Below are 19,119 nucleotides of genomic sequence, written 5' to 3'. Positions count from 1 at the left end.
CTGGTATTCATTTGCTTTTTAGGGAAATTTTGGTGGAAAAGTTTGAAAAGCACTGTTCGAAGTATATTTAATGCCTCTCAGATAGTCTTTCCTTTATATGGCATCCTGAGGCTTTATTTGTGCTAGGTACTTAAAAAGTTGCCAAGAATAACAGATATGAACGGGTTCTACTGCCTGCCCTGTGCATTGTCCAGGGAAACAGATACACCTTCAGGTGAGGCAGAAATGGAGGCAGATTCATGTCAGGGAAAGGGAACAAATGAACAAGCCTCCACCTCTAGACAACCCCGATGTATGTCAGGTTTGAAAAGGAACCACCTATTGAGAATGTTCTCGGAAGCTCAACCATTTTCTCTGCACACCTCTTTCAGCTAACCTCAGCTAAGCCAATGAGGTGAATGAAGTGTAAATCTCTCTACATGCTTCCTTCTTCCCCTTCCCACCTTCACAGCCCATGCATCGTTTGGAAAACGGTTCAGGAACGAAAGGGAAAAGAGAAAGTCACCACAAGGGTCAGGCTACCTTAACATGCAGGTATAGTTGCCTGTGTCATTGAGGAGTGTGGGCCGGAACCAGAGCACATCTTTCTCCTTACTAATGCGGTTCTCAGGAAGGCGGAAGTTAATCGGTTCCTCAAGGTCCCGGTCCTGCCTTGTCCAATACCAGATCAGAGTAAGGCCTGCTGAATGGGCTGTACTGTAGTTATATTTCAAGAAGTGTTCAAAGAGTGGGCACTTGATACGAGCTGGCTCATCTTCATACACTTGGATCTGCCTCATGGTATCTAGTCCCCAGTCATCACAGCGTTCTGGAACAGTCAAAAAGAAAGAAAAGGCAGATGAGTCATCTCATCTCCAGAGAACACACCTTCTCCTTAGGATACCCCAGTATTTTCTGAACCCTCTTCTCGGGTCATATTCATTAGCCTCTTTCTAATAAATGCATGTAATAGACAGCTGTGGTGCAAGGAGAATTCCCCTCATTCATTTATTATCTTTTGACTATCTATTGGATAACAGTGTGATCTGATAGCTTGATCCTGTTGAATCCTACAAAGTATGGGGGAGAATCTCACCTGGAAAAGAAATCATGTGCTCTTTCACTCCTCTGGGGACAAAAGAGGTTCTAAGGAGAAAATTGTAACTGAAATGGCAACCCTCTAAGATTCCCAGTTCTCCCCTTGTCTTCACTGTCCAATAGCAATAAAATGCAAGCCACATAGTTAATTTTAGGTGTCCTAGTTGCCACATTAAAGAAACAAAAAGAAGCAGGTAAAATTAATTTTTATAATGTATTTTGTTAAACTCGATATATCCAAAACATCCCAAATATTGATAAGCTATTTTATACTTATATTCTTTTTTGTAATAATTCTTCAAAATTCAATGTATTTTACACTTATTGCACATATCAATTTGGATTAGTCATGTGTGTCTACTGGTATTAGATTAGACAGCCAAACTGACTACAGTACACAAGAAAGCTTCCTAGTAAATAAGAGACCACATGTAGTAGAGCTGAGGCACCCTTGCTGACAGCTGCACCCTCCGGAAGCACAGCTGTCAGACCTCTCCACAGCTGACCAAAGACGTAAGAGCAAGCTCAGCCTATATCAGCTGAGCTGAGCTTATGTCACCAGAACCACCCAGACAAGCTATAGACTCATGAGCAATAATATATGTGTAATAAATTAAATGAAGTTTATGATCGTTTGCTGGGTAACATTTTGCTAAGCCTAACGTTTGCTAGGCTTATCTGCATAAGCAGATAGCTAACAGAACAACTAAATTAGGGACTACTTTAATTTTGAAAAAAGCAAAGAATTTGAAGCTTTATGACTTGCAAAATGTTTTGTAAGTAAGTAATACATTTCTAAGTAAATAATAGACCTCTGGGAAATCTAACAAACTGACTTTTCCAAGAATCAACAAATTTTCATTGTTTACAATTGCTACGCTTCATTTAGAAACATGTTTTAAAATCCAATATACAGAGAAAGAACTGGAAAGATCAAAGTGTTGTTCACATTAATACAAATTGATAATAAAATACTTTTTATTAAACATCTATCATAACGTTCTTTAAATATATTTTCATTAAAACTGCATAGTTGCAGAATTAGCTCCTTCAGTTTACAGGAAGTTATAACCATAGTTTTTTCAGTTAAACATGTCAGATTGAATACATGCATCCAATTTCACTGCTTTATGAAACGCCACTAAAACTAAAATAATTTTCAAGACGTAAACCCAAGTAATAGCAATAACAAGAGGAAAGATAATAGCAACATCAAATGGACAAGTGGTGACCAGCTTAGCACATTTAAAATGAAAAATCCTAAATGAAGAGGGGAGAGCTGGAGAACAAACCAATCTGCAATGCAGAATGCAGAAAAAACCCAGGAGGAGAAACTGTCAGTATCAAGATAAGTAATCACTAGTACCATACACTCAATATTTCTGGGTTCTCTTACTAGGCATATTGTAAGATTGTACTTTTATGCCCTTCTGAAATAAGGGGATGCCATGTGACTCACTTTGGCCAAAACGATGTACTGAGTGTCACCTGTGTTGAGTGTTTTAAGGGCCAGAGTATATTTCACCATGCTTCCTTTTCTTCTGCCTTAGCCAATATGAAAGCATAGACGTTGAGACTCCCTTAGCTTGGTTCCCTTGATATGGATGACACACAGCAAAGCTTTGCTATTTTAAGTCATAGAGAATTGGGATTTGCTTACTACCAATATGAATAATCTATCCTATCCTGGCAAATGCAACCAGATACCTTAAAAATAAGCACATAGGTGGGACAGTAAAATAAGGAGAATTGGATGAACGCTATGTCAAAAAGTGACATCTTTGGTTCCAACCCCACCCTCCTAGCACTCAGTAACCTTTCCCACTGAGCTCCAAGGATAGGAGCAGCCAGACCTTTACTCTCCAGGCAGGAGAATGAATGAATCTTCTCTAGAAAATCTGACTACTTTCAGAAGAAAGATCTAACAATATTAGTATCAGAGGTTTTTTTGTTTTTTTGTTTTTTTTTTAAACTTGTACAGCCATATCATCATATCATACAATAGAAAAGCTCAAGGTTAACAAGTCCCACATTCACATTTAGAATTTTTAATCAGCTTCTTAATCACTTCTTCTTAAAAATGAACAAACAGCCCCAGGAGACATCTGAGAAAAATCTCTACTATAAAAGGTAACATCCAAAGAAACATTGTAAAAGAAAATTTGATAAAACCAAGATTATTCAAGAAAAAGAAATCTTTTAAAAGAAAAACAAAAAACTATCATTAACATACTCAGAGAGACAAGGAAACTTTTATATTCATGAAGCAAGAACAGAATGATATAACAAAGGAATATTCAGAGAAAAAAAGTTTATTAAAATTAAAAACATGATTGAAGAAAGGTAAAATTTAATAAATGGTTTATTTGGACGTTAAATTTGAGAATTTTCTAAAAAGTAGAGTAAAAAAGAAAAATAGAAAATAGAGAAGAAAGTTAGACCAGTCCACGAGTCTCAACATCTCAATAGTAGGATCCCTAAAAGAAAGAAAATAAAAAGAAAACTCTCCATTAAATAATTCAAAGCAAAAACAAATCTCAGAACTGAAGTCATAACCTTCTAAATTAAAAAGATCTGTCAATTGCCCCAACACAGTGGATGAAAACAGACTTACACCACAAAAATATTTTTTAAAACTGTGGAAAAAGAAAAGATTATATAAACTACCAGCGAGTAAGAAAGAGGAAAAAAATAGTCACATACAAAAGACTAGGAATCAGAATGGCTTTGCAACTCTCAAAAACAAGACTGGAAACTAGAAGATAATGAAGCAATGCATCTAAAGGAAATTTATTTGCAATCTTGAACCTTAAACCCAACAAAACAATCACGTGTGAGTGACATTTTCAGACACATAAAGACTCAGTAATTTTATATCCTATGTGCTACTTTTTCAAGAAGCTTCTGGGAGATTTGTGCCAACAAAATGAGAGAAAAAACAAGAAGAAGGAAAACAGGAGATCAAGGAATAGGGGATCCAATTAAAGAGAGAGGGGAAGGGATTCCCAGAATAACAATGCAGGATATCCCAGGAAAGCAGCTATGCAGTAGGGCTTGGTGGTAAATCAGTGTAGATAGAAAATGGAAACCCCCAATAAAGAAAAAATAATTGTAACTGATGGGTTATCTGATTAGATTAGCACTGTGAAAAATGATGCTGAAGGGTAATTGAAAAGTATGAAAATGGTTACCAAAGGATACTAATTAGAGTAAGCATATGAAAGCAAGGCAATTCATAACTTCAAAAAATAAGAAAGGTAACATAATCATAGTTCGTTCATATCTGAAGACATATTAATTGAATGATTATTGATTCAACCAAATATTGCAATAATATTATATAGAGAGGTATGAGTAAGGAAAGCAAAGGGGATAGCACTTTAGAGAGAGAGTCCTTATTTACTATAATTTAAAAAAGTGAAGAGATAACACATAGGGTTGACTAAATGAAAAATAACAATATACACAAATTGGTTAGCAAACTATAGATAGGAAATGACAAAAAATAAATAAAATCCTCAAAAGTGGTTGTCTCTGAAGAAGAGAACTAGTAGGAGCAGAGGAAAATTATGACAGAAAGAATACAATTATTTTGGTACCCCTTTAATATATTGGCCTTAAAAAACCTCCGTGCATGACTTGCTTTGAAAATAATTAAAATATTAATTAGAAAAAAAAAAAAAAAGGAAGGAAGGAAGGGGGAAGGAAGGAAATATCCACTGTGTAATACAATTGGCAAAGTCCCTCTCAGTGTCAAACCATCCTAATCATACCTACTTTCTGTGAGAAAAAAGTACTGATTTTGTTTTTTAATTCCAAAATTTGTATTAATATGCATTGGCAGGACATTCATCCACTTTTAAATTATAAGATATAGTTGAAAGAGACAGAGAGAGACAGTTGGCAGCTGATGGAGTCTGGAACTGCACTATATTAAGTTTGTTGTCTGGATGAAATAAGATGCTACTGCTTTCTATATTTCATAAAAATATTCTTTATGCTGTTCCTAAAGGCCTCCCTGTCAAGAACTTTAAACTATTTGCTCAAATTTGAATGATTTTAGAGGCAAGGCTATAAAATGAAAAGTATCATTCTCCTTGCAACCCCACTCAACAATACATCTCAATTCAGATCACCCCAACTTGGGTCAGTAGAACACAGTTTGATATCATGGCTCACTTTTAACAGGAACACTGGTAAATTGAAGAGAAGGAGGAAGCCATTCTGGGGGTAAATGTTACCTTGATTAAAGGAGACTTTTGGATACCAATAATATAAATTGTTACTTTGGCCCTGGGAAGTCTTTATGGCCCTGAACAATAATTAACACCAAGACAGATGACAAGTGACAGGTGGATTTTTCTTTTGTAAAGTAGGAGAATGTTAATTGTGAAAAGGGAGATGGAAAAAGAGAGCTAGTGTAACATAGCAACCACAAGGATATACTCAAGCAGACCAATCTTGGAAGAAGTATGAAATGGAATTTCGGTTATCACTGGGGTAGACTGTGGCAGAGACTGACTAAATGTTCATTAGTCCTGTTTTCTTTTCCTCAGCCCATATGAAACCTACATATCCTTAGCAATTGGGTGGGGGCCATGTGATTTGGTTCTGGCCAATGAGTGTGGCCAGAGATGCTGTACAACTTGAAACTCCCAGCATAATCTTTGGTGCTTTCTCTTTCCCTTCCATGGAATCCTTGAAGAACAGAAATTTTTGAAAAGTGCAGCATCACAAGATGGAAGGAGCCCGGATTCCTGCCATCAGTCAAAGCAGAGCTTCTCAGGAAAGCCATCTCACTTTCAAAGAGTTGTCACTGTGTTAAGCCAAATCTCTATTGTTTAAGCCACTGAGATTTGGTGGACATAATTTGTTATAGTGACTAGTATTGACTAATAAAGGAAGCCAGAATTTTCCTTTCATAACATAACAATAAATCAAGAGCAGACAAGAGTTATTTTTAAAATAGCATATGCTAAAGGCCCTTACATACTAAAATTTAAATACAGGTCAATCAATATTTTTGGCTAATTCCATAGACTTAATATTTTTTCAACCAAATTAAATGCAATACAGGATCAAGGGGAAAAGATATCATTATACCCGCTACGTATCTCCCTTACGGAATGTTTCATGGGCCAAATGCATATATCTATAAAGTGAATCAGACTCCTCTATAATAGGGACCAAAAACACACATATTAGTATTCATGAACATTAACAAAAATGATATGATTTTTATTGAGTTTTTTCTTTGCTCATTTGAAATTAGTTCTGTGGGTTTTTTAACTTTCTTTAGCCAGCCACCTGAGGGCATTTTGTCAGAGGTTTTTAAATTATTCAATGAACAAATAAAAATAAAATCTATGGCAACGGACTGGAGTGTCACGTAATACCAAATTAATTATACGATTCACTTCAGGCACCAGCCGAAGAAAAGACTGGGGAAAAGGCTGTTATGCAAATAGATTTGTCTCTAATAACAGCAAAGGGAATTTAGCGAATTACCGGCACAACGAATTACTTTTTTGTTTAAAATGTCCCTTCTTAATCAGTTTACTCCATAGTGGAAATCCTCTCTAAATTGGCCCCTCATCACAGGAGAACTACAAAGTCATCATTTCCCTCAGCCAAAGGATTTCTTAAGGCCGGGACTTGGTGCCACAGAGGACTAATGGAAATGTGCAAAGCCGACGCAAAGCCAAGTCACTGGAAAATCCAACCCACGCTCCTGACAGCAATTAGCATTTATATAGCAGGGTATACATTTTAACTAATTAATCTCACAACACCCTCTTGGGCTTTCATGCCCATTCCCACATTACATGCCAGGAAATGAAGACAGAGAGATTAATTGACTTACTTTTGCCTGAGTGGTAGCACAAATAAAAGCTGCCTGAACATAGATCTGGGAGGCTTGTCCTAAAGCTATGTTCACACATTCAAAGCAAGATATTTCCCACAGGAAAGCTACTCATATTTTTGCATTTACTAAATATTTACTCAAAATCTGCTGTGTTGTGTGCTATGGTAGAGAGACATGCAGATATAAGAACTCAAGAAGCTCAGGTATAGGAAAAAAAAAAAAGAAGAGGAAATTTTTTTTTTTTCAGTTCAGAACAAAATTTTAATTTACAGATTTGTATATTAACCTCAGGCAATCAATATGTTATTGTAGATACTGCTGTCGAAAGGAAATTTTTAAATATTGGAAGACCTAGGTGGAATTAATTTCTGTATGTTATTATTTTCCCTGTGCCACATACTTGCCATATGACTTTGGAGAAAATGCTTCCCTTCTCAGACTCAGATTCTCCATGTGTCATATGCCCATCTTATAGTGCTGTAGGGAAAGCAAAGGGCCAGACATATGAAAGGAGCTCAGTACATATTAGCTGGATCTGCATGGGTCCTTGTCCATCAAGAGGTTAACAATCTTGGAAAAAGAAAGACATAGATGCAGAATTAACTAAATGAAAATAGCTGGTAGAATGAATGAATCAACTGTTAAAACAGGCTTCTAGGCAGGATTATAGTCATTACACTAGTATAGTATAGATAGTATAGTATAGTATAGTGTACTATAGTATAGTATAGTATATACAGGTGTGGGTAGAGAGGGTAGTCCTGAGATTGGGTTGAGATGAGAACCAGGCCCTTTTAATATCCCATCTTAGAACCCAATGTGAATGAAATCACCTTAAAAACACCCATCAGCACATTCTATCTAAGGCTGAGGGCAGAGACTAAGTCTAATGGAAGGGCAGAGACTAAGCCTGAGGGTGACTTCCTCTCTCCAGGTCTATGGCAAAGACTGTTAAACATGTCCCACATACCATGTCCCCACACCCTTCTTTTTCTAGTGTATGGGAATTTTCAGTTGGGCACATAGCCATTCAGAATAAAGGCTATATTCTGCAGCTTTCCTCTCACCTGGATATAGTCAGGTGACAGTTCTGGGCAATGGGATATGTTTGAAATCGTCATGTGGTAGATTCCAGAAACTTTCCTTGAGAAACACTGACATATCGTATGTTTCCTATGCTCTTGCTACCATCCCATTTCTTCCATCTTGCTGCTGGGAACATGGATGTGACAGCTGGAGCTACCTTATGGACTATAAGAATGAAGGCCACACCCTAAAGATGGAGGAATGTGAAAGTGAATGGAGAAGGGACCTTGAATAAGTATGGAGCTGGCTTATCAGCCCTGAATTTTCTACCTCTAGATTTTACATAGGAAATATGTATTTTTTAATATCCTTGCTACTGAACGTGTGATCCATGACCCACTACCATCATCAGCATCCCTTGGGAGCTTGTCAGAACTGCAGACTTCCAGGCCCCGCCCAGACCTACCAAATCAGAATCTACAGTTTAACAAGATCCCCAGGTGACTCCTATGCACATCAACATTGGGGAAGTATTCATGTATTTTTGTCTCCTTATTCACAGCCGATCATCATTCTAATTGATAAAAATGTCTTATTTCATCTCTTATAACAAGTGGGTTGTTGAACTATTTCTGAGGTTTTATCCACCCCATGATTCTAGGTTTTTGATTAATATTTACATTGAAAAATATATTCCTTTTTGTTCCTCAGTGGAAAAAATACTAAAACTATCCAGATATTTTTCTAGCAGTGTCCTATTAATTAACCACCAGTTTTCAAAAACAAAAGAAAAAATCTACGAACTACATTTCCTAGAGTATGATTTCTGTGGAAAAAAGATGACTAAAACTTAGATATTTTTTATTCAGAGGAGAGCTACTCAAAGGTCTAGAAAATGTTGCTGAAATTTAATAGTTGTCAACCTAGCCATCAAAAGGAGAGAGAGAAGTTCCTGGTGGGGGAGGAAAGCTGGAGTGGCTGTGAGCACCCATCAGACATCCTCAGGCTGCTTGTACTGTTCAACAATACTGAGCTACTAACTGGCAGATGGCTTTCCTGGACCAGATAATTAGACATACCTTACTCCCACCAAAGAAGGGAGTTTTCTTGATTGAGTAATTTAAAAAAAATAAGAACTAGCTCTGAGCAGATGATAAGATTTGCCAGATAAGGAAAGAATGCCAAACTCAGAAAGTGGGTTGGGGGAGGGTGAAGATCCACAAGTTACAGCTTCAGCTTTGCAGAGGTTGTTAGGGTCTGTTGCTACAACAAGTTTTATTCCAGATAGTGTACCATGCCTCCCTGTGACACTGGGCACTTATCTTTACACTGACCTAAAGACCGTTATTTTATATCAATTAGAAGTGGTAGTCCTCACAATGAAAAAAAAAAAAAAAAAAAGTAGAGAACGTCATTACCAGGCAAACATGAAAATAAAGATGAGAAGAGGTGAAAAGGGACAATGAAACCTCATAGATGAAAACAACCAAACCTATGAAGTTTAAATCCAAAACGTATACCAAAGTAGGTGATACTTGAAGTTACAAAATCCAATCATCTGAAGGATGATGTAGAGTTGAGATCTTTCAAAGTCTAATTATTGTTATAGGACCAGCACTCTAGGGTCTATGAACAGTTTGGTTTTCATTCAGTCCTGCCATGTAGCTGTTCCTCTCTTAGTCTGTGAACATGAGTGTCACTTTCTACAAAGTTTTCCCTGTGGCAGAGGACTTGAGAAAAAACCATGTGTGCTCTAGAAATGTTTACAGTTCTCAGGTCTACAGGAGCTGCTGAAGGTCTCCAGGCTCACTCTTCGTCTCCATCAAGCCATTTCCCAACTGGTTTTTGCAGCACCAACAAAGAGACCCTTCATCATCATGAGTTAAGGTCCAAGAAAGGTCCAACAACCACCCTTCCCGTTGTTGTGCATAATAAGGAGGAACATGGAAGAGCATCATCTAATAGCTACCTAGAAAACGCTTCGCTTTTCTCACCAAAGTGGCAGTAGGGGTTAGCAGGCTAAAGAATGGATTATGGGTGTGCTGCCTCTTTTCCTTAAAAAAATCACTGTAATGAGCATCCTCATATGGCTGAAGGGAATGCTTTTCTTTGCAGGGCTCTTGTGACAGTAAGTAAACGGGCTTATGTCAAGTGTGGCACAGTGCGCTAGGGAAACTCTAAGCAGTCATTAGCTGGTTTTTATGTTATTTTCCCCAAGCAATTTTTTTCTAATCCATGATTAAGATGTAAATATCCAATTACTATTCTCATATAATAATCAAGCAACTTTTACTCTCTTCATTTTCATTATTACACAATATTTACTCAGGGTCCTATGAGTGCTAGGGCTATAAACAAAATGTAGCAAAAAACAAGGTCTCTGCCTTCAAATTTCCATGCAAGAAACAGATCCTCAGCATTGGAAGTAAAGGTATTTTGGGCAGCATCATAGAATCCCAGAACACAAGGGTCTTAGATCTGGTGGTAGTCTTCTGTTCCAGTACGATAGCTGGTAATACCCCCATTTTACAGATGAGGTGAATGAAGCCAAGAGAGGATAAAAGACAGGTCTGAGAGATGGGCTAACAATATACGATAGAGGTGGGGAGTGACCAAACCTGAAACTCATATCCTGAAACTACTTTCTCTATGGAGTCTCTGGAGTCTGACAACCCCAGTTCAAATCATTCTGCTACTTGCTAACCATGTGAGTATGTGCAAGTAGAGTAAATATTCCTCTGTCAAAGAAGGCTGGTTTGAAGACTTAAGAGACAATGTTCTTTAATGTGTTTAACAGAGGGCTATTCAGTAGTTCTCACTATTCTTAATATTATATTCTTCTCTTTCTTGATTCCAAACTGAGTATGGACAATTTCAAACTAAATGTGGCCCAACAAATGTCATCATTCAACCTATGGGGACTCACCTCTAACACAGTGTTTGAGGGTGTTAGACTAGAGGGGAGTTTTTAAAACATTTAGAACAACCCTCTCGTTTTACAAATGGGGTAACTAAGCTCAGAGAGCTAACTTGATGAATGGCATAGAGCTCATGAATGGCAAGCACAGAATCACTTCTTTTCGGTCCAAATGTCACATTCTGTCTACCCTAACATTCCAGTAAAATGCATATCTACACAAATATTCCCAGTTGGTGTTGGGAATGTAAATAGCACAATAGTATATTCTCCTTCAAAACAGAGGTTGAAATAGGCAAAAAAAAAGCAAATCCAGGAAGACTGAAACAGATAACAGTAATACTGGAGCATAGGAGGTAACTCTACATGCGTTCTACATAATCAAGCCACCCAATTCCCCTCCTTTTCTTTTTACAGGTGAAGAAGCTGATATATGGGATATGGGTCTTATCCTTGAGGCTGATACTCAAGTAAAGTAGGTGGCAATGTTGCCCATAAGTATGGCACTTGGAAAGAAAGATCCCATACCCCAGCTTCCTCACATGTAATAATACATGAAGCAAAATATGAAGCTAATGTAAGTACCTACCTAGCAGACCTGTTGATAGGGGTAAAGAAGATCATATACGTGGTATTATATGCTTGGGTGCATAGTAAGAACGTAATAAATTTTAGATACAATTATTATTTTGATTTTCACAGATGAGGGAATTGAGACCTGGAAAGAGAGCAGGAAAAAGTATTATGTGCATTTGTTTTTGAGTTTTTATTGCACTTTACCAGATCCAGGACAGAAAATCCAAAATTAAATTTGAGTCCTAAAATGTAGAACGCAGGCTAAGCATAAACCAACTTCTTAATTAGTAAAGACAGCCAAGCAATCACTTTTCTCCATGATGAAAATTTAAAGCCCTCCACATACTCAAAATGTCTCTATAACCCTCCATCACCACATCTCACGTCCCAGATGGAGGGTGAGGGGGGCTTGTTCCGTGAAAGTACATCAGGGGCCTTCAACTTTCAATTAAAAGCTATATGATTCCCATGCCTCAAGATTTGCAATCATATTCTATAAACAACTACAAAGTCAAAAAAAAAGAAAAAAGAAAAGAGCATTTTGTGAGCCTTGCCAGCAACCTCCTCAGAAATTCTCAGGAAATTGCCTGGAGTAAAAGGGCGTTTGAGATCTTCATCACCTGCCAGGGGAAGAGACAGGGGCTACAATCCTGCCAGTACATTTAAGAGAGGCATCACCTGTGAAATGCCAGTGCAGTCTCATTCAATTTTAATAATGTGTCAAGCATGTAGATTTTTCTTGAAGGCTGGTAGTGACAAGCAGGAAACAAAAGATTCTGATAGAAAATCAGGTGAAGCAAGCAACAAAAGCTGAGCATTAGAAATGGGGTCTGGGAAACGTCTGGCAGTGAATGACGATGGGGCAGTAGGAAGAATTCACGAGGTAGGGGTTCCGAGTGGCTGGGCTTTCCGTGGTCCCTCAGGAAGAGAGCAGTGTCAGCTCCCAAGGGGAGAAGCAAGGTCTTGGGAAGATAAATGCCAAGATTAAATCACGGGCCAAGTTTCTGAATGTTTAAGCCACCCGTAATCAACTATGCATCTGAAAAAAACACTATGGGTTGGAGCTGGAAAGGGGCCTTACAAATCATCCAGTTCCAGGACACATTATACTGATTAGGCTTTGAGACCAGAGGGGTGAAGGAATGCCTGAGTGAAACACTGGGTTAGTACCAGAGGCAGGATGAAACCTTCCAGATTCCCATATCACACATGACTTCTGCCTATAAAACCAATTACAGAAGAGAGTTTATACCACACTTACATCAGTTTCTGTTTTTCTTTTCTCCTGGCATATCAAAGGTTGAATTTTTATGCTTATATTTATGCTCAGCTTCTTGAGTCACTATAGGGTTGAGAACATTTGCCTCTTACATATTTATTGCTGAAGAGAAAGCAGAAAACACAAACCAACTCTCCTGAACTCCAGAGCTCTTGAAACATACGAAGCAAAACGGGAGAATAAATTTTCAATATAGGAAGCAAAAGCAAACACTCCAAAGAAATCAAACGTAGAAGATTTCCGCTAATAACCCTACTATTATCAGCTCTCTTTCACGTGATACACACATTCTCCACTGACATTCATGAGGGGATACATGCCAGTGTTCTGACGCTGAAAAAAAGCAAATAATTACCATAAAGTAGAAAAATGAAAATAAGAGAAATAGTTGCTAGATCAGGAAAAGGGTCTGCAGTCATACCAAGAAGGCTTTTAGGAGCTTCAACATACAACTTTAACTGTCCATGTATATATCTCTGTTTTGTGTGTGTGTATGTGTCTACCCAAGGTACATATCCCAAGGCAAAACTGTCAAGTCAGGACACTCTTCTCTGGGTACTTTTAGCCTCCCAATGCTGTGGTTCCCTGCCTCGTGGAGAAAGTCATAATGGAGGTGGTTGATTAGAAATGGCTTTTTATTTTCATACTCTTTAAGTCAGTAAAATGTCCCAAACTTACTACTCAGGAATCAGTGCCTACTTCCCCGCCCTCACCACATCCAAAGATTGTAAATCTGTAATTGTTAACAGAGTCCACAATAATTTATACTTGACACGGCAGTTTCAGACATATCGTATTCTTTGATCACGGAGGTAGGGGTTGCTGCCTCGTTTGGGGGTTTGAAGAGGCTCAGAGAGTGACATGGGAAGCTCACAGTGCTATTGGGCAGTAGAAGTTTCTGATTCCAGAACCAGTCCTCTCTCTAATGATCCTCTAAGACTCTCTGGTATCATACTCAGTCCTTTGGCTTCTAGTTTGGAGACTATATACAATCTTCCCTCAAATACTCCATTCACATTGATTCTTGAGCATCTTAAACCATGTTCTTTCTGTCTTACAGCTAACTGCTGAGACTTTTCTTTGACCATAGAAATTCATCGTCAGACAGATATCTTTAAACTTCCTTGCCATTCAACAGAGTTCCTGAGGTACATCTAGTAGTATTCTTTATGGAGAATAACAACACAGGATCAGGAGACCTGATTTCTTGCACTAACTCTGCCAGTGAGACCATCATTATTATAATAATTACCACTTAATACTGAATGCTTTCCATATGCCAGGTATTAAGTGCTTTACATTTATTGTCTCTTTTAATTCTCATAACAACTCTTTCAGATGGTTTTATTATTGTCCTCATTTAACAAATGAGGAACAGGAGCCTTAGATAAGTAAAAGAGTATCTGCAGGATTACACAGTGTTAAATTAACTAAACAAAGAGGCCATTAGACTGAGGTGGCTGTAATGTCCTGGAAGCCTACTTAAGCAAACCAAAACCTAAGCTGGAATGCTTCAAGGTCATGAAAATTGAAACCTAAGGACAATCACTCACAAACAGCCAACTGGACTTTCTCAACTAATGCAACCACTTAAGCTGTAGCCAATTAATTACTTTCCTTGTCTTGCTTCCACCTCTTCTCTATAGAAGTCTTGCCCCTGGTTCCCCTCTGTGGAGTGCTCCTAACTATGTCCAGTTTGATGCTGCCCAATTTGCATCGATTTTTGCTCAAATACCCTCTTAAAATTTAAAAATTTTAATATGCCCCAGTTTATCATTTAACAACAGCAAGTAAGTGAGAGAGAAGGATTCTAACACACATCAGCCTCATTCCAGGGTCTAAAATTTAACCATGACTGTGGCCAAGTAACTTCCCTTTTCTTGGATTTTATTTTTTCATGTATAATACATGAAAGGAAGTAAAACCAGACGATCCCTAACCCTTTCCATCTCTATAACACGATGGGTTTATAATCAGTGCTAACTTCAACAGTGTTTTCTAGCCTGAAACTTAAAAATATAAAATCAAGCCAGTTTTTCAAGGACAAGAGTGGGAGTGGGTGGGCACTTGTTAATAGAAAGTGGAACAAACTGAATGAGTCTCTTTAATAAGGAGCATAAAATCCATGATTAGCAGTTTCCAGCATCAGAAGACACATATCACAGCCAAGAGGCAGTGGGGCAGATCACATCTGTCTGAATTAAAGAGTGTCATCATGTAGTCTTGTTTCCAGAGGAGACTCTGAAGCTATCTTCATGCTCAAGTTTCTCTCACAACACACACTTTTGAAAAGCAGAGGAGTCAGAAGAGTCAGCTTGTCCTCAAAGGCAGCTCCCTCAGGTATTAGCTGCCTCTGTCTTATTAAATATGGTCAGGCATGACTCAGCTCCTCTTTCAACTGTCTGGGAAGGAGAACATTTCATGCTGGTAGAAAATCACCTTAAGCAGAACAATGGAAGGCATTTAAGGTACACAGTTAGAACTGGGTTGCTTATTACTCAAAATCAAATCACCCTTTTCTTATTCTAGACAGGAGAGCATAATCACAGCCAAGAGGGAAACAAGACTGCACTTGGCTTAGAACACATCGGATCACCCTGTCACCTCCAGTTACAACTATCAGCCACTCAGACACCTCTTCTGTCTGGTTCACAAAGCAAGGGGAACCGTGGGTTATGCCATGTCTTTCAATCAATAAACCCTCATTGAGAACCTACTACATGCAACAGTTTATAATTGGCTCCAATGGGGGGATAAAGACACAGGGAAGACATGGTTTCTGCCCTCAAAGTTCTCACTATCTGGAGAGGGTAGACAGCCAAATAATTAATCTCAATGCAAAGCAAAATAATGTAAATGCGAAAAAGAAAAAGATGCAATGTGTCATAAGAGGGTAGAAGGAGCTCTTAATTCTGACTGCAGGGGAGGGTGGGGGGTTCAATGAAGCCTTCACAGAAGAGATAGCATCTGATTTAAGCCTGAAAAATGAATAAAATGTGTGCTGACAGATACAGAGGGAGGAATCCAGGCTGATGGAACATTGTAAGTAAAGGCAGGGAGGGCAAGGGAGCCATAACTGGTCTGTAAGTCAGCTGGGGTTGGATTACAGAGTGTGGGATGGTTTAGTTGAGTATGAGAGTGGGAGACTAGGATTATACAGGGTAAGGAACTCTGACTTATGAGTGCCACATATTAATGATAATTATGGCACAGATGAAGACTGGATTGGGAAATACGTTTGTGCTCCCTGAGGCTGTCTGATGGTTCACACACACATGCACCTCCACAAGTGTCAAGAATGAAATTTCTTTATCCACTTGTTATCTCTGCTTTTACTTATACAAACCACAAATGATGACAAAAGAGACAATTACAGTAACCTGGGCGTGGGGGATGTGGAGGCAGTGAAACTAATCACTTCTGAGGTGGTCCTCTAGCTCCACAACTGTTGGATTAGAGGACTATGATTTACCAAGATGAGAAAGACATTGCCTAGTGCCTGTTCCTTTTCCATCCCCCAGCCCCCCTATCATCACTGATCATACATCACTTTTCCATCCCCCAGCCCCCCTATCATCACTGATCATACATGGGGCTGTAGAGGGGGCAGCCACTTTATGACAGTTTCTGGAACTTCATTATCCAGAATTTTTATTGCCTCTCTCTTGTTGAGTCTGTGCTCAAAATATTTTAATAACCAGAAGCCTCAATGAATGGCAATGCTCTGTAGTATAGCACACTGTCTATACATCCCTTATGGTACTCAGAACATCAGCCCGTGGGTTATAGATGATTAGATATCTGGAATCTCTTTCCAACTACCTAAAGTTTCCTTGTTAATAGGACAATTGTCCTTTTCATCTCATACCCCACCCCAACCCCCATCTCCCCGCCATGCCTGAAAAAGCCAAGAATCTCTGTAAACATGCAGAGTGAAAAAGAGAATAGTGGTAGATTCAGTGACAGGCCAAAGAATAGGACTTGAAAATAACTGGAAAAATTAAAGATTAGCAAAATACAAGCCACAGATGAGAAAAAAAAAATTAAAAATTTACACATCTGATGGGACTTCCCTGGTGGCACAGTGGTTGAAAATCTGCCTGCCAATGCAGGGGACACAGGTTCCACCCTTGGTCTGGGAAGATCCCACATGCAACAGAGCAACTAAGCCCGTGCGCCACAACTACTGAAGCCCTAGTGCTCTAGAGCCCACGTGCTGCAACTACTGAGCCCGAGTGTTGCAACTACTGAAGCCCGCATGCTTAGAGCCCGTGTTCTGCAACAAGAGAAGCCACTGCAGTGAGAAGCCTGTGCCCCACAACGAAGAGTAGCCCCCACTCGCCGCAACTAGAGAAAGCCTGAGTGCAGCAACAAAGACCCAATACAGCCAAAAAAAAAGAAAGAAAAAGGAGCTAATAAAAATAATACATAAAATAAAATAAAGCTGCCTCTTTAAAAAAAAAAAATTACACATCTGATAAAGGACATATCCAGGATATATAAAGAACTCTCAAAATTCAGTATGAAAACAAATAATTTAAAAAGGGATAAAAGATTTCAACAGACATTTTATTAAAGAAGACATACAAAGAGTGAATAAGCATATGAAAAGATGCCCCAAATCATTAGTCATTAGATAAATGCCAATGAAAAATCACACAGGATACTACTACACACCTACTAGAATGGTTAAAATTTTTAAAGTGGAAAATACCAAGTGTTCACAAGGATATGCAACAGCTGGAACTCTCATTTGTTGCTGATGGAAATGCAAAATGAAGTACAATCACTTTAGAAAACAGTTTGACATTTTCCTATTAAGCTAAATATATACTTACAATACAACCTAGCAATATTAGTTCTAGGTATTTACCAAAGATAAATGAAAACTCATGTTCAAACAAAAGCCTATACACAGATGTTTATAGCAGACTTAATCATTATCACCAAAACCTTGAAGCAGCCAAATGAACTTCAACTTGCTGATGAATAAACAAACTGTGGTATTACCTTTACAATGGAATACTACTCAGCAATGAAGAATGAATTTCTATTATGCTCAATAGTGTGGATATATCTCAAATGCATCATACTAAGTGAAAGAAGCCCAGTCTCATATGATTCCATCTGTATAAAATTCTGGAAAGGCAGAATTATAGAAACACAAAACAGATCAGTGATTGCCTAGGGACTTTGACAAGAGATTAACTGCATTTGGAAATGTGGATTCTTATGGGCAAACACCCACCTTCAAGTACAAAAATCTCAATCCTAATCTCATAATAAAGGAAACCAGTTGGTGCTTACCCATATGCCAGTGCATGGTGTCAGTTTTCAAGTTTATTCAACTGAGTATATCTCACTGAATCTCCAGAACAACTCTGCGAGGTAGGTACGGCCAATAGTATCATCTTCATTTTATAAAGACAGAGAGTCACATGGAGCCAAATTTGACTTTAGTCCAGGATTTCTTTTTCTCTACATTACATATTGTGAATTATCCAGGGCATTTTCTGAGCTCCCATAGCACTGAGATTTAAATTTGCTACACTAACAAAAAAGGAACTGCTCAAATGTTCCCCTCTTACATCACAGATGAGGGGGTTGAGTCCGGGGAAGACCTCTGAATTCACCATGATCTCTTCTTTTTTGATGCAATGTATTTAACCTTAAGGAACCATCCTGGAATGCAGCTGTGGTATCTATCATACACAACCTGAGACTCATCTGCTATTCCATACTTCAAAAGACATTTACAATGGCACAGTCACTTTGGAAAATACTTTGGTAGTCCTTCAAAATGTTACACAAAGAGTTCCCATGTGACCCAGCAATTCCACTTCTAGGTATATACCCAAGAGAAATGAAAACATATGTGCACACAAAACTTGTACACAAATGTACACAGTAGCATTATTCATCATAGATAAAAAGTAAAAACAATCCAAATGCCCATCAATGATGAATGGATAAACAACAGAATTAATCAGCAATAGAAGACAGTGAAGTACTGATACATGCTACACATGGACGCACCTTTAAAACATTAAGTGAAAACATTATTCTAAGCCAGTCACAAAAAGCTACATATGATTCCATTTCTAGGAAATGTCCAGAATAGACAAATCTATGGAGAAAGAAAGTAGATTAGTGGTTGTTTAGAATTGAGGGAAGGGGGAAAGAAGTCACGTGGAATGGCAGCTAATAGATACAAAGTTTCTATTTTGAGTGATGAATATGTTCTTAACATAGATGTAGTGATGACTGCTAACATGACTGGTTGCTACTGTTTTCAACACATGGAGTCTTTAGAAAAAATATAAAATAAATAATGTCCTTAGTAGTGAAAGGGTTGGAATCCCCTGGGTATACCAGGAA

At 38.3% G+C, this 19,119-nt stretch overlaps 1 protein-coding gene across 3 annotated transcripts in view; it reads right to left on the bottom strand.

Moving 5' to 3' along the window:
• IL1RAP (interleukin 1 receptor accessory protein) overlaps positions 1–19,119 on the bottom strand; it is a 122,806-nt gene that overhangs the window by 45,783 nt on the left and 57,904 nt on the right. For all 3 annotated transcript variants that reach the window (XM_068545464.1, XM_068545465.1, XM_068545466.1), the window contains exon 3: positions 523–808. In XM_068545464.1, the coding sequence (XP_068401565.1) occupies positions 523–808 (286 nt within the window). The remainder of the gene's footprint in view (positions 1–522; positions 809–19,119) is intronic.

This window comes from Eschrichtius robustus, chromosome 6 (assembly GCF_028021215.1).
Source record: "Eschrichtius robustus isolate mEscRob2 chromosome 6, mEscRob2.pri, whole genome shotgun sequence".
In the NCBI taxonomy this organism is placed as follows: Eukaryota; Metazoa; Chordata; class Mammalia; order Artiodactyla; family Eschrichtiidae; genus Eschrichtius; species Eschrichtius robustus.
The sequence above is the reverse complement of the archived record's forward strand: the minus strand, read 5'-3'. Positions and strand labels throughout refer to the sequence as shown.